This window comes from Rhagoletis pomonella, unplaced genomic scaffold, assembly GCF_013731165.1.
Source record: "Rhagoletis pomonella isolate Grant_MI unplaced genomic scaffold, Rhpom_1.0 Rhpom_scaffold_00006, whole genome shotgun sequence".
NCBI classification, from domain to species: domain Eukaryota; kingdom Metazoa; phylum Arthropoda; class Insecta; order Diptera; family Tephritidae; genus Rhagoletis; species Rhagoletis pomonella.
Genome location: NW_023458560.1, coordinates 34,593,397 through 34,616,982, shown reverse-complemented (window position 1 = coordinate 34,616,982; position 23,586 = coordinate 34,593,397). Strand labels below are relative to the sequence as shown.

General features: G+C 35.5%; 1 protein-coding gene across 1 annotated transcript in view; it reads right to left on the bottom strand.

Annotated features, from left to right (window-relative positions):
• The window catches only part of LOC118741877, a 133,301-nt gene that overhangs the window by 46,079 nt on the left and 63,636 nt on the right, over positions 1-23,586 (bottom strand). The window contains exons 4-9 of the mRNA XM_036473853.1: positions 19,720-19,983; positions 5,930-6,126; positions 4,880-5,000; positions 2,397-2,535; positions 2,092-2,309; positions 1,663-1,955 (exon numbers count right to left, since the gene is read on the bottom strand). Of these exons, the coding sequence (XP_036329746.1) occupies positions 1,663-1,955; positions 2,092-2,309; positions 2,397-2,535; positions 4,880-5,000; positions 5,930-6,126; positions 19,720-19,983 (1,232 nt within the window). The remainder of the gene's footprint in view (positions 1-1,662; positions 1,956-2,091; positions 2,310-2,396; positions 2,536-4,879; positions 5,001-5,929; positions 6,127-19,719; positions 19,984-23,586) is intronic.

Sequence of the window (23,586 nt, the reverse complement as noted above, 5' to 3'; positions counted from 1 at the left end):
TCCATCCTTTAATTTTAACATTTTGAAGTATCTAAAGTTATTAAAATCGATAACAAAATCGATAAAAATAGCGATAACAAAACCGATAACAGTATCGATAACAAAACCAATACCAATATCGATAAAAAATATCGATTACAAAATGGATAACAAAATCTATAAAAATATCGATTATTATATCCATAAGTTCCGAAAATATCAATAGCCAAATCGATACCAATATCGATAAAAATTTCGATAACAAAATCGATAAAATATCTATAACAAAATCGATGACAAATTCGACAAAAAATTCGATAGCAAAATCGATAATGGGTAGGTTCAGAAGGTGCAGAAGGCAACCGTTGCTAAAAAGATCAGCGATCGTAATGCGTCTTCTGAACGACTTGATACATTAGCTGTCAAATTCAACAACACACAACATGTTGTCCCAAATGATCAGCAAAATATTACGATCAACAAGCAACTGTTCTGTTGATCAGAAGTAGAAAACAACGCGTTCAGAAGGTGCAATCGCAACAGTTGCTGAGCTGTTGCGCCTTCTGAACGTGCCCAATAATATTGGTAGCATAATCGATTAGAAAATCGATAACAAAATCGATGAAAATAGCGATAACAAAACCGATAACAGTATCGATAACAAAACCAATACCAATATCGATAAAAAATATCGATTACAAAATGGATAACAAAATCTATAAAAATATCGATTATTATATCGATAAGTGCCGAAAATATCGATAGCCAAATCGATACCAATATCGATAAAAATTTCGATAACAAAATCGATAACAAGTGCGATAAAAATTTCGACTATTATATCGTCAAGTACCGAGGATCCCGAAAAACTCTAAAATCCCAAAATAGTTCCCATATTGAGTCTCTGTGTCTCTATCTACATATATCCTTTTCTCTATAATTACCTCTATTGTAATCTTTATTCCTCTATCTTCAATTTTACTTTTATCGGTATCCTCATCCTCATCGTTTTCTTTATATTTATCTTTGATTTTACTTGTATGTTTATAATTTTTATCATCTACATATTCCCCTTCACCTTTGCCCTTATATAAGTAAAGTGTTTAAATTTACTCCTTCATTTTTGCCTTTATCTTTACGCGTCGTTGTTTTTGTTTTTAATTTTACCTTTGCCTTTATCCTTTTCTTTATCTATGTATGTACTCACCTCTGCTTTCATTCTTGTATTGGTCTTTTTCTAGGTGTTATTCTTTAACCTTTTATTAGCAAGTTTTTATTAAATTAATATCATGTGCATACACTGATGAAGCACTTGTTTCAGCCCCAACCATTTCCGTTGCACAATTTCCATGTGCGATTTCCGTTGCACCATTTCCGTGTGCAATTTCCGTTGAATTTGCCAATTTACTCCCAACCAACTAACCGCCGCTAAAGAAGTTTTACTTCAAAAAAAAAAAACAACTCGTGAGATTTGCTCATATATTTACTCTTACATGGCGTATAAGTAACATTTTCCATGTTAAAGTTTAAAATGAAAACATCTTAGGAAAACGACCTGTTCTAGAAAAATAGTGTACAGATCCGCAATCTATCTGAATGTAGTATTGAGCTTAAGTTCTAAGCAAATGCATTGTTTTTAAAATCAATTCATAATTATCAGCTTGAACTCCAATTAAAACTTACCCGCTCATGTATGCGTTCATTCATTGTTGGCTTTTTCTTGCTTGCACGCTTCACTTTCAACAACTTCACCAGCGGTTTTATCGTTATGCCTTGCAGGAAAACAGTGAAATAAATCACAGCTATTGTGGTTGTTACATACATATCCTTTTGTTTCACGATACGCTCGTCCACCAACAGCACCAATGCAAAGGCGACCGCACCACGCAAACCGCCATAGGACATAACAAATTGATCGACACGTGACAACTTGTGCAATCGGAAACGATTCGCCAATGCAGATAATATCACAACTCCTATAAATGCATAAGACCGACCAAAAATGTAGAAAGGGCGGTCGTAGAAGATAATGTATTTGTTATACGTAAGCATGTAAGTATTTACGTAGTATTTTATATAAAACAACATGGAAATGCGTTTGACAGCTCTTACCAAAAACACGATACACCGAACAGAATGTAATAGTCAACAGCACAAAGGCAGTGTTCCACACGTGATTATTATTGACTGTTGCCACACCGAGGAACATGAATATAATTGTTTCCGATGAACTGGATAACATTTTCAGTGCATATTTTATTGTTGTATGCGATTTTTGCGAAATATTCGCTTCAACATAGTTTTTCATTGTAATGCCACAGAAGGTTATGCTGTAAAAAGAGTAATTGAAATGGTTTCAGTTATGTAGAATGGGTTGTTTGCAATTCTTGGAGAAATGTGAAACGATTTTCACTTACGCTAAAATGCCACTCATGTGGAATATTTCCGCATTAAGATAAGCCAAATATGCCATTACAAAGATGAAGATCGGTTCAATGACACGCACATGATCGGTGAAACGAGTCACTAGACCGGTTAGGAAGCCCCAAATTATGCCTATTAGAATATGTAAGAAACAATTTTTAGCAATTTTTGCAATCATAAAAGTCGTGCATAGAATCGTGGTTAATAAATTACCTACTGAGGAACATGGCAGGAGGATCAGCCACACAAATGACATTTCAGTTATCATAATGTCCTAATGTCTATTAGCTCACTGGCAAGCCAGACACTGAGAGTTATCAGTGATTGGGCCACAGAAGTGTGACAGAGCGCTAACGCAGAGAACATTGCCTTAGTCTTATTTACTAGGAAATTTCTTAAACCTCTGTAGTTTCACACCCTTAATGAAATTTTACATTTATTTTATCGATTTAAATGAATTAAAATTTACAAACAGGTGGCAACCCTGATCAAAAATATGTTCCTCAGTAAGCGATTTTGAACCTCTTTAAAATTTTCAAACAGGTTTGGAGGCGACCCTGTTAACTTTTTTCCTTTTAAATCTTTCGGGTACAAATAAAAAAAAATATATTGAAATCGGGCAAGCCTTTCGCGAGACTAGCCAATTCATTTGTATATATAACAGGAAATACAAAATTTTTTCTTAGTTTTTTTTTTATTGAAAAACGCAAAAATATGACCTACATAATCTGGGATGCTCTATCTTTTGGAGGTATTACGGACTTCCGGTTTCGCCCGGAAGTGAGTTAAACTGACTGGACGTTCATTTCTTTTTAATTACACATACATGTTTTTACTACAGATTCGGGTTCTCTGAGGATACAGAATCCGAATGTGTGATAAAAATATGCATATCCTTTTAAAAAAAAATGTTTAATCCACTTCCGGTCGAAGCCGGAAGCCGCTAATACGACCAACAGATAGAGCATCCCCGATTCGGTAATTTATATTTTTTCGTTTTTCAATAAAAAAAAACATTTCTCTTCATTTTAGGGGGTGGACGGGTAGTCTAGGACACCCTGTAGAGTGGCGCTTAAACAATAAGTTAGTGTTTGGCTGAGCTTCGCCTCCAATTTGTGGCATGCGCCTTGATTTTGTCACACAAAGGGCACTTATAAATTAGATTTAGATATGTATTTTCAAAGATCTGATCTTACAATTAAATATGTCTAAGCCAAAAATGAAATAAATTCTACTTTAAATAAAGGGAACAGGGCCGACTTTAGGGTGGGGCAAGCGGGGCGGTTGGCCTGGTCGCCAAATTCGAGGGGACGCAAAATGTTGAGGTAGCGTTTAATTTTTTTATGGCATAAAATTTTAATCTGCAATTAATATCTTATAATTCTGCCAGGACTTACTCGGCTTAAAAATATATATTTCTTCAGTAAACCAAATTCAGAAAATTGAAACTCGCTGCAAGACCATTATATTAGGCACGCCCACGCCATAAAACGGAAGAGTTGTACAGTACTTTACAACACAAACAAAAAAAAAAATCCAAAAAAAAAAAGAGCTGGTTACGAAATTTGACGAAAGTCAAGATGAGTCTGCATCTTTCACACCAGAAAATCGATTTAGAACTGAGTTTGTCATTGTTCTAGTTGAAAATGTCCTGGCTGCTGTCAAGGAAAGATTTGAGCATTTGAAAACTCATGAAAATCGATGGATGTTTTTACACGATTTTCTTACTTACAATCGCAAGAGTCTCCAGATTCAATAGAAGAAGACACTTTTTTGCCTCGAAATGTCGGGAGTTGAGCACCGCTCGTACAACTGAAGAGGATTCGGACTTAAATGGATTGGAGCTTTATGAGAAGTTAAAACAATTACAGCGTATTAAATCTGAAGCCATCAAACGGCCATTGGAAGTTCTTCAATTTATCGTCAAGAAAAATGTCATCGACATTTTTCCTGATGTTTGGATTTTCATCAGGATTTGTTGACTTTGCAAGTGACTGTTGCCAGCGGGGAACGAGGTTTTTTCGAAATCGAAGCTCATCAAGACGTACTACTTAAGATCTGCTATATCCCAAGAAAGAATAAACGCTTTAGCTATGTTATCTATCTAACACGAGATTGCCACTCAGATTAACTTGTCTAAAACCATCTAAAAATTTGCTCTAGCCAAAACACGCAAAGTAATTGTGGTACAAAGCTCAAAAACAATATTGAAATAAATGATAATAAGCCAAAATAATATTGATAAACTTTTTGTAATTCATATTTGAAAATTTTGATTATAATAAAAATTAAGCATTCTTAAATTTCGACTATTTTTCCAATACGTTGACTATACTATAAGAAAAAGAAAACGATTTGATAAACATCATTTTCAAAGGGCGCCTCGTTCCGTTTACGCCCCGGGCGTCATTGCTGCTAAAGCCGGCCCTGAATGGGAAGGAATAATATTTGAAGTAGTTAAAAAAAAAATACTCACCAATAACAGTACCACCAATGGCAACAACAAAGAAGGAACCTACGCCGCTGGCAATATCTTGAGGAATTATCTCAGATATGCCGATTTCGTTGTATACTTCCATCATATGATACATAACGACCTACAATATTAACAAATTTATCAAATTGTTTAAAAAGAAGATGCGGGAATTTTCTTAAATATTTTTTTACAAAACGTTGTTGGTTTATCTTCTAGAATAATATAAAAAAAGACCTTGAAATGGAAATGCCATATCTAACACTTTTGTTTCTTTAAAGAGTAATTAAAAAACTTTGAGAAAGTGAGTTCTACATATAAGGTTTTAGTGACACTAAATACTAACTTTTTTGGACATTAACTTTTTATAAAAAAGGGAGTAATATCACTAAAAATCTTATAGAATTTACTTTTTCAAGAAATTCGCACCTAAAGAGCTTCCGTTTCCATAAAGTTTTTTTAATTACTCTGTTAATGCCATGTTCGCACCGACATCGAAAACATGTTTTCGTTGCTAAAACTGGTTTCCAACCTAAAACTTGTGTGTTTTCGTCCATGTAAAATCTGTCAAGCGGAAACCAGTTTTCGCTGAAAACTACTTGAAACTCACGTTCCACCCATTCAAATTAGTGTTTGCACTAGTTTTTTTTTTCGATTATTTATCGAAGCGGAAGTCATATTTTATCATCTTTAATATGCCAGTTCGGATTTATTGTTAATTGGCTGGCCAAATTAAAAATAAGAATAAAAGAAAAAACGGCTGTTCATGAAAGAATAAGATTTTGGATTTGTTTTTTTTTCAGCAAAACTGTAACCAAAGTTTTTAAGAAATGTCAACGAAAACACTAACAGCCGATGCGAACAGCCTTCAGTCCACAATCCCAAAACTCGTTTACAAAGTCGGTCCGAACGTGGTATAAGAAATGTTAGGTATGCTCAAAATATGTATAATGTCAACCACTTGCAATAACTTTATCCGATTCCTTATTACTTGGATTATTGTTTGACTTAACTCTTCAAAAGTTATCTATAGTAGGTACCTATTTCACTTACCGTCACAGCATCGTTTAACAGTGATTCACCAAATACAACAATATATAGTACTTCATTGACGTGAATCTCTTCAAAAACTGCCAAAACAGCTACCGGATCAACAGCAGAAATTAAGGCAGCAAACAGGAATGTGTCCAGAAATCGTGGAACTTCAGGACCAAACATGCCAGTCAAACCGCAACCCCAAAGTGAAAGACCTGTAATGAAATATTCCGTTTGTCTAATTAATTTTGTAATTAAGATATGTATCTAGTTAAAAACATAATAAACAAATATTTTAAAAGAGCTTTCTAATTGGGCAGACATCTGAAGTATGTTGTATCCCATACATAATGCCATAAGTATATGGGACCTCTTAAATAAAAAATAATAATTCATTTTTTTAGTACCATCCGAGCCGAATTGATTCATTTAAAACCCATTATAAGCAGCAGGGATAACTCGATACCATTAAGGTATTACTCAAATCAGTACTTTCACTTGTGTCAAACAAGGTATCGATACCTACTCAGTATCGGCAAGGTATCGAGTACTTGTGTAAAGTTATTGAATTTTTTCACAAAAAATATGCATTTTTAAAAGATCTTTTAAAATTTTTGTATACAAAAATTTAAGACAACAATTATTTATATTTGGTTTCAAAAATAATATAATAAATTTTTACAAGATTAATAGATAAAGTTTTTCCATATAAAATAACTTTAAGAAAAAAACTCCTTTTTTTATATTTACCAAAAACATAAAGGCGGTTTCAAGATTTTGATATAGTTGTACCTGTTTTTGAGAAAAGCCTCTCGAAAGCAACAGATGACCCAACAACCGTTGTATATATGTATTTAGACGGGCTTGCTTATATAGCTGCGGAATTGTAGTGTGCATATCTTCTGATTCCTCTAATGGGATGCTTTTCAAAGAAGATACTGAAGCGCTTCCGATCCGAGTACTTTTTTTTCGATACCTACTTGGATCGCAGTAAAAAGTATCGAATTCAAAAATACTTGGTAAATTGAGAAAAGTATCGAGTATGTACTTGGATTTACTTGTATCGATTCATCCCTAATAAGCAGTCTTCATTTCAACTTAAAAGACTCTTAGGGGCCGTTAACTTTCTATAGATAAGCCATTTGAAAAGGACTTTCCTGGGTGCTGGGTGTAGTTTAAGCCCCATTTAATATAATTAAGGTGACCAGATTTTTGTGGCCAAAAATCGGGACATTTCTGAAGCATTGTATACAAACATACAATTTTTGTTTTAGAATAAAAAGTCATGACATCTTTTAATATAGTTTTATTTAAAACAAAACAAAGAGAAGAAAACTTGAAAAATGATCGCAAAAATGTACGCACACAGTATATACATATAAATTCGACGAATTTTAACAAATGTTGATAAAAATTTTAAACATTTTGTTCAGATTTTCCAGAATATTTTTGACTATGCAGTTTTATAGCCCATCAAATATTAGTGTAATCAAGTGCAAGTTTGTAGTAGCTTGGACCTACAAAGTATGTTCAGACATTTTTTTTGTATGGAGGAAAAGAGCAACACCTTCCACAAAGAAAAAAAAAACAATAACCAACGGTACTTATAATGTTTCTAAGAAATCTAATTAAAAAAATTAAAATTTGGAATAAGTTTGTCGAATTGTGCTAATTTTTGTACAAATTTTGGAATTTGGACTTTACCTTGTCTTTGTTAGATAACGAGCTATACTTTCATAAAGAAATAATAAACATTAAATAATCGAAAGGGGAATAGCCAAAGAATGCTAAAATATTTCTTCCCTATTTATGTTTTCCATGATTTTTTTAACGAATTAATATCTATTATTTTTTATAATTTCACTAAACTCAAGTAAGAATCGTTTCATTAAAAAAAAAAACTTAACAAACAATTATAAAAACCTTTAAGAAAATTTTACAAGAATGATAGTCTGGAATATAGCGATAGTACCAGTTTGACAGAATAAAACATAAGCAAAGATCATAGAAAATAAGGATGCTGGCTATGTTTATGGGTCCCTTATATTCTATGTCCTTTGTGATAACGAAAAAGCTGCCAAGTTTGTACGAAAAATTATTTTTGACCCAGAGAACAGGAATACAGACTCTTACTAAATTAATATGGAAAATCGGGACACTTATACGTTCCGACTTTGGAAAAATATTCAGCAGGGCAATTTTCTCAAAATCGGTACTGTCCCGCCAAATTCGGTACGAATGGTTACCGTAAATATAATATATTAATAATCTCAGAAGTTTGATCCATCTTTAACTACTCATGTACCCCACGTTGCGACGCTTCATTCTACGTACGCCTACTACTAAGCTGTTTTTTTTTTTAAATTCGTGATTTCCTAATGCACTTAAATTGCTTTTTATTCATACTTCTGTATCTTTAATTCTTGCGTTAGAAATTTGCGCTCATCGGCTACATAACGAAATGCCTCATTTGTGTACGTAAGTGAATTGTTGCGAATGTGTAATTTTAGACATCCGAGGATGCGAATGCGGATGTCAAGTATTTTTAAGAAATAATTTAGATGAATAATAAAAAATGGAAAATTTAGTAATTTTTAACTAAACTTTTCACATTTCATTTGATTTTTATTTCGCTGCGTGTAAATTTTGACAATTATCACAAAATTAAAATAAATGTTGTTTTTGGACGCACAGAGGAGTATTTGCATAGATAAACCGGTCAAAGTTATTTGGTGTATTTTTCTGCAAAGTAATAAAAAAAGCGCGGAACTTAATCATAAGCCGTTTTATGAAACAAAAAATGAGTACACTTATCCAAGAAACAGTAGAATATAAACCAGAGATGCATCCAGTTTTTTTAAAAGACCATTGGCAAATAATATTCGATAGTTACATAATTCTTACCTAATTAAAGGTTATATTTTAGCGCGCAAATAGTCGCTTCTCTTTAATAGCTACACCTTGAACATTTCCGTGGGTAAGACCTATTGAAGAACCTTTCTCTTTGATTTTAAATTACAAAAGCAGGGGGACGTTGGGGGACAATTTTAACGTAGCATCTCCACAGGCAAAGAATATTGGCTACAATTTGTCATTTTGTTTGCCAGATATACGTTTTATATGAGCACACCTGCACAATATTCGCATTCGCAAAAGCTCCGCATTGATTATTGCGAATGCGAATGCGAATGTTAAAATTAATGCGAATATTCGCAACAACAATAGTATGTACAGTAGGCAGTTATGAAAGTAAATGAATACATACATACGTTATCCTTTTATGCACACATATGTACATATGTATGTTTTTAATTTTATGTGACACCACCAGTTGTTGAGAATGTGTAATTTTAGACATCCGAGGATGCGAATACGGATGTGGAAGTCTAAACGCTAACATCCGCGGACGCGGTTGTCAAGTATTTTTACGAGATACTCAATTAACGTAAGTAAATTAGGTGATCTAGGTAAATAACAAAATGAAAAAGTTGGTAATTTTTAATAATATTTACTTTATTTAGTACTTGAATTCAAAAATTCTAAAACTAAATTTAATAAAAAGTCATTATGCTACCTTTTCAGGTTGCAGCCTGTTTTTTAAAGGGTCGTAAATCAAACCTGCGCCACCAAATAACTGCTCGCTCGAGGCGACAAATATCTGCGTGTGAAATTTGACAATACATAAGTACATATGTAAATATTTAAATTATTTTCGATTGACGCCAGTTGAGAGGACTCTCAGTTATATTTTTATTTTTTTTTTGCTGAATAAGAAGAATTTCTTTTTGAGAATTACATAGTGACTGAAAATGTCGGATGTAGCCTCCTGACTTTCATCTTCACTTGAAGAATCTAGCATCATGGCAAGATCGTCGTTTGAACACCGCTTACAAGCCAAACCAGATCTGTCAAATTTTTCTAAAGAAATCTTCATTCTAATTCCTTTGGCTGTTTGAGAACTTCAGAACATGTAATGTCAACAACGTTTTTTGATTTTAGTTTTCGTAAATCATTTACGTAAAGTCATTCGTTACAACCAAGAATATCATTGTTTTATTTAGAGTATTCAGCATTGGATATAATTGTGTATACATAGATAACAATTCTTTTAATACTGAGTCAACATTAACATCTATATTGCGATCAATATTGAGAAAACATAGTCCATTGTGTACTCGTTCTCTGCCCATGCATGCAAACGCATGATGATATTCATTGAATTATTTTGCAAAAGTATAACTAAATCCCCTATTTAGGGCAGGATATTATAGACCACATAAGGAAAGATTTCTGTAGAAAAAATGGAAATCTGAATTTTTGCTAATTTTTAATGGATAACACAGCCTAACAAAAATAGAAAAAAATTTTTGTACGGCAAATGTTAACGCTGTTTTGATAGACTTCGATACGAATCCGTAAGCATAAAGTTTCCATCAGCTCCAGATTTTTGAAAAAAAAACGAGGTCAAAGTGTTAAAAAATCGCGTTTTTTTCAATATTTTAGAAGCTCTAGCAAAAGGTGATAGAACCATCCTATATATATATTCGGTTTAAGGGCTCACTGAAGTACATAGGTGCAGCTGCAAGCGGGTGTCTATCTTGGAGCAAGCGGCCCGCTATATAAACGTGTATTCGGTTAAGTAACCACCGCCTCCCAGCAATTGCTTGGGCGCTGGGTTTGGGACTCGCCACGTAAAAACCAAAGCTGCGATCGCCCCCCCTTTTTGATGACGAAGATTTACGGGCCTTTACGCATTGGCGACGGTGGTGAGTAGCTACCGAAGACGATGGTACGATGAGCCTTACATACAACGACATTGACATAGTGCAGCGAATTAAACTACAGCGGCTCCGCTGGCTTCACTTGGCATTTCCAATTGGTGTCAATTTGCACAGAAAAGAAACGACTGACTTGCTTTGTCGAATTCGGCCAATATCGCTTAGGCGGTTACACCGCCAAATGAGAAGAATAGAAATACGAGACTTAGTGTTTAGTAAACACAAATTTTACCCATCACTGAGTTAATGTTTACCAATTAATTATAAGGTTGATGTTTAGAAGCGCCACCAACAATATTGTGTAACTGAAAGCCTATAAACATATGAATACACAATAGTTCAATATGTATTTTACAGCCATTGCTAATCATTAATAGTGCACAGGCAATTAGCATTCATTAACAAGTTCAAAGAACACTAAAGATAATTGTTAAGTCAATTTATGCAGGTCTTAAAAATGCATACATATGTATGTAAATATGTAATAAAAATATATGTAAATGGAATCACTTTTATAGATAAATTAAGAAATTAATCAAGAATTTCACGCCTGATCGATAAGGATGCAAATGGTTTCGAAAAAGAACTTGTTTACTTTGTTTGGAAAGTTTTTGCATTGCTTGCGCAATAAATTGTTTATTTTTGTACTGTAATAAAAGTAGATAATATACTTACAGTTAACGAAAATTGAAAAATATGTTTAATGATTGCATTTGCAACACAATTTTTCATTCAAAACTGTCAAAGGAAGTACCGACGACGTCAAACTATTGTATAACCACTGGCGCTTTTCAATTCTATTTAAAAATATTTTTTTTTTTCCGGAACAATACTCTAGCATGCTTTATTCACATGTAAATTCATACATACAAATGTACATATATATGTATATGCATGTATGTAAATACAGTATACTATATCAAAATTAAATGAGAAAATATTGTTTCATAAAGTCGACAGTCAATGGAGCTGGGCTGCCTCGTTTATGACTGAAGGAAATCGCTGACCAATAAATTTTGTCACTTTGTAACTGGCAATGGCAGTTGATTTTTGTATTACATACATACATACATACATATGTATGTACATTAGACCGTACCATGTTACAAGCAAAAAAATAAGTTCTCCCTACACCCCTGAGTCGAAAGTATTTCTGCAAGGCAATTTCGAAAAAAAAAAAACTTTTTTTTTTTGCCAAACATAGGGGTCGGCTTTTTATGTTTTTCGGTGATACCTACATTCGGCAATAAAAATTGGGTTTTTAAATAGTTCTATCGAAATAACTAATATACTTACTACCTTGGCAAAGTTTAATAATTTTTCGTGAGCCTTAATTTATGACATCAGAGTGGTACGCTATGGTAATAAGAACTCAAATCTTTTGGGTAAGTATTCGAACGGAGTACTTGAGGTCAAGGAACTTTGGAACAAAAAAAAATTGACAAGAACATTCCACGACGAATGTAAAAAGACGACCCCACGTTCGGCTAAAAAAAACTTATTTGCCTTTCAAAATACTTTAAGACTTTTTACTTTCTGTTGCGGTCTAATATACATACTTATGAAGTACTATAGCGCTTCAAATTTAGTCTGCAAGAAATTAAATTCATTTCTAAAAAGCTCTTACTTTCAAAATATTGTTTGCTTTTCACTTCATTCCGCTTTCGTTAGGTATGTACATATACATATTAGGGCGGGTCAATTTTTTTTTTTTGACTATGCACGTATAGCATAGGAGGATGCTCGTGTAAGAAAATTTGCCGAAGAAACCATTGGTCTAAAATCAATTTGGAGTTTACGAAAATATGTTTCGAAGAAAATGTTAAAATGTTCAATGTTCACTGTTGTGCCCTCTGGTGGAAATTTTAAGTAAAATATAAATGCTGGAATTGATTCCTCAAACCAAAAACCCATTATAGCATGTTTTTATACAAAATTTAAGCACTTCTTTACGAAACTACAGCAAAATGCTAAAAAATCTATTTTCGCAATTTGGCAAACTGCAAAGAATTACATGTAGAATCCTGTGCTATAAGCGCATAGTCAAAAAACTCTCCCATACAAATTGACCCGCACTTATGTATATATATATATATATATTGTATATATATTTATATTGTATATTTTTATTTATTTTGTATATTTTACCACTGCTAAATAGTTGAGTATGTACCTATGTACCTATATAGGTGTATGTATGCATGTATGTATTCGCAAGAAAAAGTTTATGACAAATTTTAAACACATTTCTCCCACACTAACCACTACATACGTATTCATTAGCAAACAACATCCGAACATTATTCCAAAACTGGCTGTCCCCCAGCTGCACGTGCCGTTGATGAATGCAATTTTTAGAATTTTCTCGTTTCCCTTTCATAATTTAAGTGCAAGATAAATAACATCCAGCAAAGAAGGCGTAGAAAAAGCAAAAATTAAAAAAAAAATATCAGCCGACTAAAATAAACTTATCATGAATTATGTGACAAATATAACGCTGAAAGATATGTATATGGATGTGTTTATACTATTTACTTATATTAGACCAAACAAATAAAAACGAATAAAATTGTTTAAATAGAATTTGAACACTTTTTCATGAGAGTGTTTCATTAATTTAAACATTTTTCTCTATCTTCGATCGATTTTTCATTCATGGAAGTATAGGCAATATTTTGCAAATGTCGCATTAAAAAAATTATATATATATTAAAAATATGTTATTGATTTATGAAAAAAAAAAAATTTTTTTTTACCAATTACGACGTGATCAACATTTGCGCCGCTTTAAAGCACATAGATGTTTTTATACACGATTTAAATTTGCTTTTGGCGGTATAGAATTGGATGCAATTTGAGAATTTTTTTGGTTAAAGGTGTTTCACGTTTTTTCCATACAAAGTATGTCGACAATTTTCTTTTATATGGAGGACACTGCCAGCAAAAAAATTGCCAAAAATCAACGGAATTTTTTAGCCGCTTGAAACTTGCACTTCTTCAGACTAGAATTGAATGTGCTACAAAACTGCATACCAGAATTTTTTCTAAAGATTCTGATTAAAAAGTTTTAAATTTGGGTGAAAAATTGAAAATTTTTATAATTTTTATACAAAGTTTAAAATCTGAATTTATATGGTGTTTGTTGTATATCCAGCTAGGCTTTTATAAAAAAATAATAAACATTAAATAAACAAAAGACAAATAGCCAAAACTGGTCAAAATATCGCACTCCTATTATTTTGTGGACAACTGTAATATTGCCATTAGGCCGACATGCAATGTATAGAAGCTGAGGACTCGATTAGTTAACTGCCCGTTGCTCCTGTTATATAATGAAAAATGGTCAGAAACGTTTTTATTGGATTTTTGTAATAAAAAATTAATGCAAAGAGGTGAGTGGACACATACATATGTATTTTGTACAAACATGAAATTGCCAGAGATGCGAACTGTTTTTTCGGTCAGCGTATTAACTTGACCCAATGCACTTTTTCAAAGTTTCGATGGATGCTAAGCAATGAAAGCTCGTATATACAAGGAATAATTTCAAAATATAAATATAATTGCATTTTTATTAAATGCTTTCACATTTGTATACATTAAGTGAATTGCATAAAAATATAAAACTAATTATTTATTAAGGTAGATTATGATAAAACAAATGGAAATCTTTGTGTATATATTGCTTTAACGTTTGTTGTTGTTGTTTGTTGTTGCAAGTAAGCGTATACCTGTTTTTTTTTTCAGAGTATTTCTAGTACTGCGGGCACATTTGTAGCTGTTTTTGGTCAGTTCTAGACCAAAATATATATATAAGAGAACGGCAAATATGTTAATAAAATATGCAATAAAAAGATTTACAAAAATCACAAAACTGTTTTTGTTGGCGCAGCGACGATATGTACATATCGACACCTAATTACGATTTTATCGTAAGCGACAAAGGGTAAATTTTACAGGAAAGTTTGTTTTTTTAATTCTGCCTTAAACAGTGGAAAAGTTTATTTGGATTTAAATGGACAACAACATTATTGAATGCAAGCTTTCTAATAGGATTATTTATTTTTTGCATACCTTACTGTCTAAAGGTAAAATGGCGCTTGCGATAGTTTTGATGTTGTATAATCTGGATTTTTACAAACGAAGTAGTGCGGGTACTTTAGGGATTGTTTGAAAACCCTGAATTTTAAGTCAATTAAATATAAACACCGCTAATCAGCAGAATTAGCTCAACATAATTTCACATTGGACAGAGATGGGACCTCTCCAATCTCTAATCCACTGGCTGTAAGGAACCATACTGAATTCAATTAATGTACGTTATCTATCCTAATATCCAAGCGGCAGTCAGGGCCTTAGTATCGCTAATGGTGCAATCAAAACTATTCAGGCCACGCCTAAGGTCTCTCTTGGTCACAGTGAAATACGTCCTAATTAGACTGATCTGAGTGCCAAAGCATAGCGAAATTGCAGGTAACTAATAATTTCCTCCAACAGAGAGGGTATAGAAGTTTCTTTGAAAACCTGCACCCTATATATTAGATACTAGTCGGCCCAGCGAGCTCTGGACGAACATCTCGAGGTGCAAAGTCGAAAGCACCTTTGGGTTAGTGGTGGACCGTAGATGCTGAAAGAATCATCTTAAGCTGACCAAGCGCTATTTCTCGGTGCTGACAATCCATAAGACAGATGTTCCTGAGGCGATGATCGACCCTTACCATCGCTTTGTCGACTTTAAGGCCGCCTTCGATAGGATTTTGATGTTGTTGAGTGACACCACCAGCTCCATCAGAATGAGAAAGGGCTTCTTCGAGCAATCCGTTGACGAATGATGTTTCAGAAGTGGCAAAAATCTATCGTACGACATCTTCACATTTCAAAGGAATATTTTTCTTTGCGATCCCCGCTGATGGTTGCAGGACAAAGGGCTCTTCCGCAGTGGAAAGACCAGGTGGAGAGTGATTTGACTTCAATTAGTATTTATGAGAGCGTTGCGGCGCGAAAGATAAAAGACTAGCGCGAGACACTATGCTGAGCCGAAATCAAGTGAGCCACGGTTTTCTTTTTCTTAAAAAAATACACCGATATTTTTTTTTATTTTAACAAAGGAAAGGTTCTGCGTTTTTTATCAGCAGTATTGCGTATGTTACTCAGAATTAATGCGAAGTTTGAGGAGCACTTATTTAGATATAAGACCCCTCCACATCCCCTATTTTTTTCAAAAAAAAGAAGACAATCGGCAACCAGGCCTTAAGTTTAGGAATATCAACTTAGCTTTTACGAACTTCTCAAAGTTATACATACATACATGCAGAAGGTTCTTGTAAGCTGCAGTACACGCAAACGTCATCAGACATTAAGTCCCTCACTTTAAATTCCTCAACCTGTCACAACAACTAAGCGTTGTTTTTTCATCTTTAAGCAGCTGTGAAAATGTAAACTTTTATTATAGTTGTCTATTAAAAGCAAATAAAACTACCAATTCAATGACAATGTGGATCCACAATGTGCAAATGTTTGCTTATATGTACAAATGTATGTTTGTACATACATATGTACATATGCTGACATAACAAAAAATAGCATGTAAACAAATAAATAAATATATGTACATATATTGTTGACCGACGACGCACTGGCACTTTCACGGCGCCTGCACCTCAGTAGTGCTGAGCGCTTCATGTTTCACAATCACATTAAGCAATTTGTTGGCATACACCGCAATTAATTGAATTGAAGTGAATTGATACAGAAACGCAATGAAATGGAGTAAAGCATTAAGCTCAGAGGGACAGTGATCGAATTTAAAGGAGAATGTTATGTACATACTAGGGTGGTCCAAAAACAGTAAAGTCGGAATTGTAATGCTCTCACCCCCTAGGATTGTTCTATATCGAAAAAAGTATACGCCTATTTTTTATTTTGAAATCAAAAAATATTTAGTGGTCGCTCAAAGCGCTCAAAGTTTTCCATGTATTTTTAAATGGTATAGAATTCTTGGAAGTCAATATTTTTCGATCGGAAAACTCTGGTTCTCTTCAGGACACTTTCAATAATAATACCCAATAGTTTAGTTAACCATTTTTTAATACTAACGATTTTTTGATTGGTCACCCCATTGCATTTTTCAGGGTTTTTGTGGGTTTTTGGCGGAGCTATTCGTTATAGTTGCAATGAAAAAATTTTTAAATAACCAATTGGGTATTATTATTGGGAATCTCCTGCAGATAAACAGAGTTTTCTGGTGGAAAAATATTGATTTTTAACTACTCTATACCATTTCTACGAAAAGTTGTTTTTTCCCATATAAAATACATGGAAAACTTTGGGCGCTTTGGGCGACCTCTATATATTTTTTGGTTTCAAAATAAAAAAATAAGGGTATATTTTTTCGGTATAGAACAAGCCTAGGGAGTGAGAGCATAAAAATTCCGACTTTACTTTTTCACATGCATTTTTGGACCACCCTAGTACATACCCTTGTGATCAGCTGATTAAGTTAAGTGACCTTTTGGAAAGTAATGATTGCAATCCGAGTTTGATTAGTAGTAATTTACACAAAAAAATACCCAAATATTTTACTGATATGGCCCCCGGGCCTTGGCTTTATAAAAGGTTACCAACTAGCGAAATACGCCACTATAGCTTCTGTCTTAACAACAATTAATTTAAATATTAATGACATAGTTGAATTTCTCAAGCAGAAATTCAATCTGAGAAATTCGCTGAATGCGCTGAATTTCCCAAGTAAATGAAATTCTCGACTTTCTCGAAATTATAACTGTCAACAGTGTGGTGGGTGACAAGGCACGAATGCGTTGACTATTTGTTTGATGACAGAAGATACTATGTCTTGTCTTCGTTTCCCACCAAACCTATTCGCTTTGATTCTTTGTCCAACTTGGAAAAGGCAGAACAGACTTCGCGATTTTTGTTACCGATGATGTCGATGTTACTGGCGTACGCCAGCAATTGCACGCTCTTGTAGTAAATTGTTCCTGAGCGGTTCAGTTCTGCAGCTCTATTATCTTCTTCAACATCGGATTAGAGGAATCACATGTTTGAAATCCCGTTTGATAGCAAACGGCTTGGAGAGATCTTTCACAATTCTAACGGAGCTGGTAGTATTGCTGAACGTCAATTTACACAGTCATATCAATTTCGCGAGGATGCGAAATTCAGACATCGCGGCGTATACACAACTCTTTTTAGTGCTGTCGGCTTTGAGTGTCGATTCGATTCGATTTTGCAAACTTTGGCGCATTGTGAATACCTGGTCTATTGTGGATTTGCCAGGTCTAAAGCCACACTGATGAAGCCCAATGAGTTCGTTGACGGTGGGCTTCAGTCTTTCACACAATACACCCGTTAAGACCTTGTAACCTATGTACGCTCAGAAGGCTGATCCCGCGGTAGTTGGCGCGTATGGCGGGGTCGCCTTTCTTATAGATGCGTTCATCTGACCATATTCTGCATAAGAGCTGATGTATGCACCTTATAAGCTTCTCGTCGCCGTACTTAAATAGCTCAGCTGGAAGGCTGTCAGTTCCAGCAGCTTTCTGGTAAAATTTTTGGGCATTTTTCCTGTCGGCCAGCATTTCAAGCTCTTAGCACTCACGTATTTCGGCATCTCTCTTCTTATTGCGGCAAATACGTCTTGCTTTCCTCTTCAGCTCCCTATAACGATCCCACAACTCTCGTGTTGAGCCCGATCGCAGCGTGGTCCTGTAGGCGGAATCTTTTTTCTCTAGAGCTTCTTGACACTCCTCATCGTACCAGTTGTTCTTTCTGGCTTGCTGAAATCCGACTACTTCTTCGGCGGCGGTACGTAATTAAAGGGAATTGTGGTTCAACTGCTCGCATATGTCGGTTTGTTGAAAGAGCTCTCTGAGAGAAGGTATGAGAGTCGAGTGGTGAATAAGTTGGCCGTCTGTTGTGAATACAGCTTTTCGACGGTGAGCTTTCCTTGCATTGCTGGGCGCACATATTTTGCCCGTGGTTGTCTTAATGAGACTTTATAACTAATCTGAAGTTTCGTTCCCAGCATCCACACAAGTGCAACATAATTTATAACCGAATGCGCAATTTCGCCGTTTCTCTGTCTTTGGTGATTGCGATTTTGCGGTTGTGGGCGCGGAGAAAGTCAACAAGCTTTCAAAGGTAACTTTTTGTGTTATTATGGTCGGTATTGTTGTTTGACCTTCTTTGGCCAGGCTGTGTAAAAAAGGTTGACCGATTTTCAAAATCACAGTAGTGGTATCATTCTACCTATTTTCTACAATTCGGGCCTTTTACTCCCGTCGTACGCAGGTATTTTAACATCAGCATGTCTACTCCGCTTGGGAGGCTTCTTATTGATAGCCACCCAAATTTCGACTATGATAAAAGCAAGAGGCTCACTGATGTTCGTCAGTTTTCGTAGCCGTCTGATGACATGTGCTTCGTTTGGTGAATTGCGGCTAAAAAAAAGCTGTCACACTTTTTTTGGATCTGACGCAGTATTGGAATACGGTGGACGACCGCACATTGTACTTTTTCGGATTGGATACGATACCTGGCGGTAGACCAAAGATTGGTTACAGTACCATTGAATTTGCAGGCCTTTGGGTCTTCCCAATTCGCCTGCAATGCAGAGAGCGGGAGTGGCCTTGTTGTTCAGTGGAGCCCCTAGTCGTGGAGGTCGGACGGGTATTTGAAGTACCGGCGAAGTGTGTGGACTGTGTGTATTACGAACTTGCACCTTTTCGAAGTAGAATTCAATGGGCGCTCTAGTTTGGTAGACGTAGCCTTCCAAGGCGGGGGTTGGGTTCGATGCCAAATGATAAAAAATATCACTGTGCCAATATCAATGCTTGAATTTATGAAGCCTTATTGAAACGAGCGGTGTTCACACATATCACGGTATGCGGACATATGTAATAATCTACCTTTTTACATATGCATAGAACATAAGTATGTAGTATTTACGTACATATATGAAATTGTATAATTATGTATACACAACGCATACATATTTTATATACCACTTACCTATTGTTGCCGTATTGAATACAGTGCCGACCACAGCCATTAACAGAATTGTGCCCAAATTGTCGAAGAATAAACGATTTGGCATGAAGTAGCCAGCATCCAGAATAATCGGTGGTAGCATGTAGAAGAAGAATGTGTTTGGTGTGAGTGGCGAGACGGCGACATCAGTGCAGAAGTAGAGAACAAAACCAATAATAACACCAACAACTATCAGCAAACAGGATTCCGGGAAAATGAGATGTAATTTTGGTGTCATATGAAAACCTGAAACGAAACGAAGGAATACAGTGGGTCAATACAAGGTGCGGCGTAGAATGGAAGGTGGCAAAATAATACAAATTGATCGTATACATAATTGATTTGGCAGTTAAGCACTGCACGACTGTAACATTAAGTGCCTTTTGTGTTCTTTTACAACCCCAAAGGTAGCGGGCCATTGAGCACTTAAGCCTATGCTTTGTGTTTATAAAGGACTTTAGCATACATATGCATTGTAGATGCTTACTTATGTGCATGTTTGTTTTATCAGTACTACGCTGTATGCAAAGGCCAGTTAAAGTGTATCTATTTAGAGTTTACCCGATATCAGGAATGTGTATACCTATCTAGTTATTTAAAAGTATATTAACTCAAAAGTTTACATTTTTCAGAAAAAGTAAACAAAACATTGCTTATAAGTAAGAGCCCGTTATTCATAGTAAGAAAGACAACAACATATTCTTCTTCTTATTTGGCACTACAACCGTTTTCTGGTTTGCGCTGAGACCAAAAATCTGCACCTCTTGTCTCTCTCCTGGGCGAAATGGCGCCAGTTGTTCATACCAAGGTGTTTCCATTTTCTTCGTGGGTGCCTTTGCTTTCGTTGTCCATCCATGGGCGATGCCGAGCCGAAGGAACTTTTCAGTCATCCATGCATACAACATATCTCAGACTGCGTAATCGCTTATTTTTATGCGCTTAACAACGTCCATGCCGTTAAAAAGCTCATACAGTTCGTCATTCCATCTTCTTCGGTACCCGTCGCCCACGCGGAATGGACCATGGATCTTGCGTAGAATAGTTCTCTCAAAAGCACCCAAGGCCTTCTCATCTTATTTCGACATCGGCCACATTTCTGCGCCATACAACAGAGCGAGCATGATGAGACGGGAGAGGGGATTTGCTTTTCGATTGCCTACCGAGTCCAAAGTAGCACCTGTTGACAAGATTTCGCTTGATTTCCAGGCTGACATTTTTGGTGGTGTTTATCCTGGATGATAGGTAGACAAAATCCTTCACTACTTCAAAGTTTTAAGTGCTAACAGTGACGTGTGTCCCGAAATGCGTGGGCTCTTTTATGTTGCCAGAAGTTACTTTGTCCTGTCCTCTTTCACCGTTACATCAACCTTTTTGACCTTTTTTCTATAAACTGGAAAATGATGCGCCTAGGTGCCTGCAGCATCGTTCTTTTTCTGTACATGGTGCCGCTGAGATTCCAATTGGCAATTCTAATTACGCTTTCCAGCATCAGATTGGGAAAGTCGCGCGAAAGTGAATCGTCTTATCTAAAATCTCATTTGGTCTCAAACGGCGCACAGAGATCCTTCCCAATTTGAACGAAGCTGAAGGTTGTGGTCAACGTCCCGTATTAGTTTTTCGGGGATCCCAAATTAATAGATAACGTCGTACATGCAGCTTCGCTTCGTGCTCTAAAAAGCGACTTTAAAATCGGCAAAGGCTGTGAAAATCTGGCAATGGTGGACTTACCAGGTTTGACGCTCCAAATAGTTGGTTCGTTAAGGGCTTCAGTCTTACAGACAGTATTATTCCGCGATAAGTAGCTCAAAGGGCGGTAATTCCTTTTTTGTGGATTGGACAAAATACACTGAGATTCCAGTCTTCGGGCTTATATTCATCAGACCAAATTCTGCTTAACCGCTTTTATATTATGGCGGTCCGGGAAAAAGAAAGTCGGAATTTTAATGCTCTCACCCCCTATAAGCTTCGTACATTGTTTCGGATTGTTGTTCATCAAATGCGACACCTGTGTCGCCATTTAAACGCGTTGAGATTTCCATCTTCATCTTTATTGGAACCAGCTCTGGCCTTGAAACCAATTGATTTCTGCCTCATTTATAGACTTTTGGAGCCGAATTCCTGTCTGCCACCATCTTAGGCTCTTCCAATCACGTCACGACGTGTCTTCGCCCTCTTCTTCTTCTGGTATCGCTCAACTGTCGGTCGCTTCGTATGCTTCGAATTTCTCAAACCACTTCCTCCGCAGCGGCAAGAAGATGTTGGCATATGGATCCCCACTGATTGCTTATATCTCGTCGAATGAAAAGTTTCTTGTCCAGAGTCGATTGCGAAATTTCTCGACCGTTTGTGTCTGTGACTGCAGCTTCTCGACGTCGAACTTTCGCCGTGTTGCCTGACGCACGTACTTCATTTCATAGAGGCGCATGCATACCTTAGCTCTTACAATATATGGATCCGAGTTGATGCTGGCTGCTCGGATAGAGCGCACGTGAAGAACGCTTGACGCCCATCTTCCGTCTATCACAATATGATCAATTTGGTTCTTCGTTCTTTAATTAGGGGCTTTGTGGATGTTTCGATGCTGGTTTCTGGTATTAGTAACAACCATTAGACGAGGCTTAGGGACAAGTGCCTGTTTCAGTAGTAAGGGTTTGTTGTTTTTTTTTTTTAGTTTTGAGTTGTGCCGTTATTGCAGAGGACCATCGATATTTACATACGAAATTTGTTCATTAGATTTCTTGTAAGCAAGCTTAATTTTTTTCTTTGCTCTTTGTGCTGTTTGATTTTCTTGGGTTTATTGATTTTTATTGTTGGTGAAAATTGTTTCTAAATCCACTTGAAATGCACACAAAGCTACACACAGAGAGAAATTTTATATGGGCGTTTTAATGGGCAATATGCAGAGTATCTTAATTCACCCGCTACTGGAATATGTAGTCGTTTGTATGTATGCATTTGTATGTAGGTATGCGGGGGTAATGCCTACATACCTATAATCGTGCCCACGTGTGAGTACCCAATAATGAATTTAACTGTAAAGCACTGTTATAAGTTGATTTTTTATAGACGTGCTCGACGACTTCTTAGGCACGCGTGCTAAGACTTTTATGCTTTCTACATTTTAAAAGGTCGGGGAGGCAGTGAAAGCAGGCCGCATCGCTTTATATCGGTGGTGGGCATCAGCTTGCCCGCGGGCAAAGCTCCCGCAATCTTTTTGTATTAAATTTATACAAAGCTTGAAAGAGCTTTGCCCGCGGGCAGGTCGGTGGTGCCCGCACACGTTTTAAAAGTACGCGCAGAAAGTAAAAGCTCACTTTGATCCTCACTGCTTTATAAGCACGTATGTTAATCTTTTTTGGGCTATTTTACTCCATTCAGTCCACACAAAATCTGTATAAAAGCTTAAAGGGTATTCCCGGAGGATATCTATATGCCTATGTACAGCATGCGACAAAACGATAGCACCTCAAAATTTTAAACAGTTTTGACTATTTATCTTTTGTTTGTTTAATCTTGATTATTATTTTTTTTTTTAAGTATAGCAAATGCCATATAAATCCAAATTTCAGACTTTGCACAAAAATTATAAAAATTCCACAAAATTTTCCTCCCAATTCCAAGCACTTTATGTTTTAGAATAATTTTTAATATACAGTTTTATAGCTTATTAAAATATAGTAGTGATTCACAAGTTTGAAGTTGCTAAAAGATTGTGTTGATTTTTGATAATTTTTTTGCTGACGGTATCACGTATTTTCTTCAAGACAAAGTAATTTTTTATATAGAAAAGAGTGCATAATACCGTCAGAAAAAAAAATTCTCAAAAATCTATGCGATTTTTTAGCAACT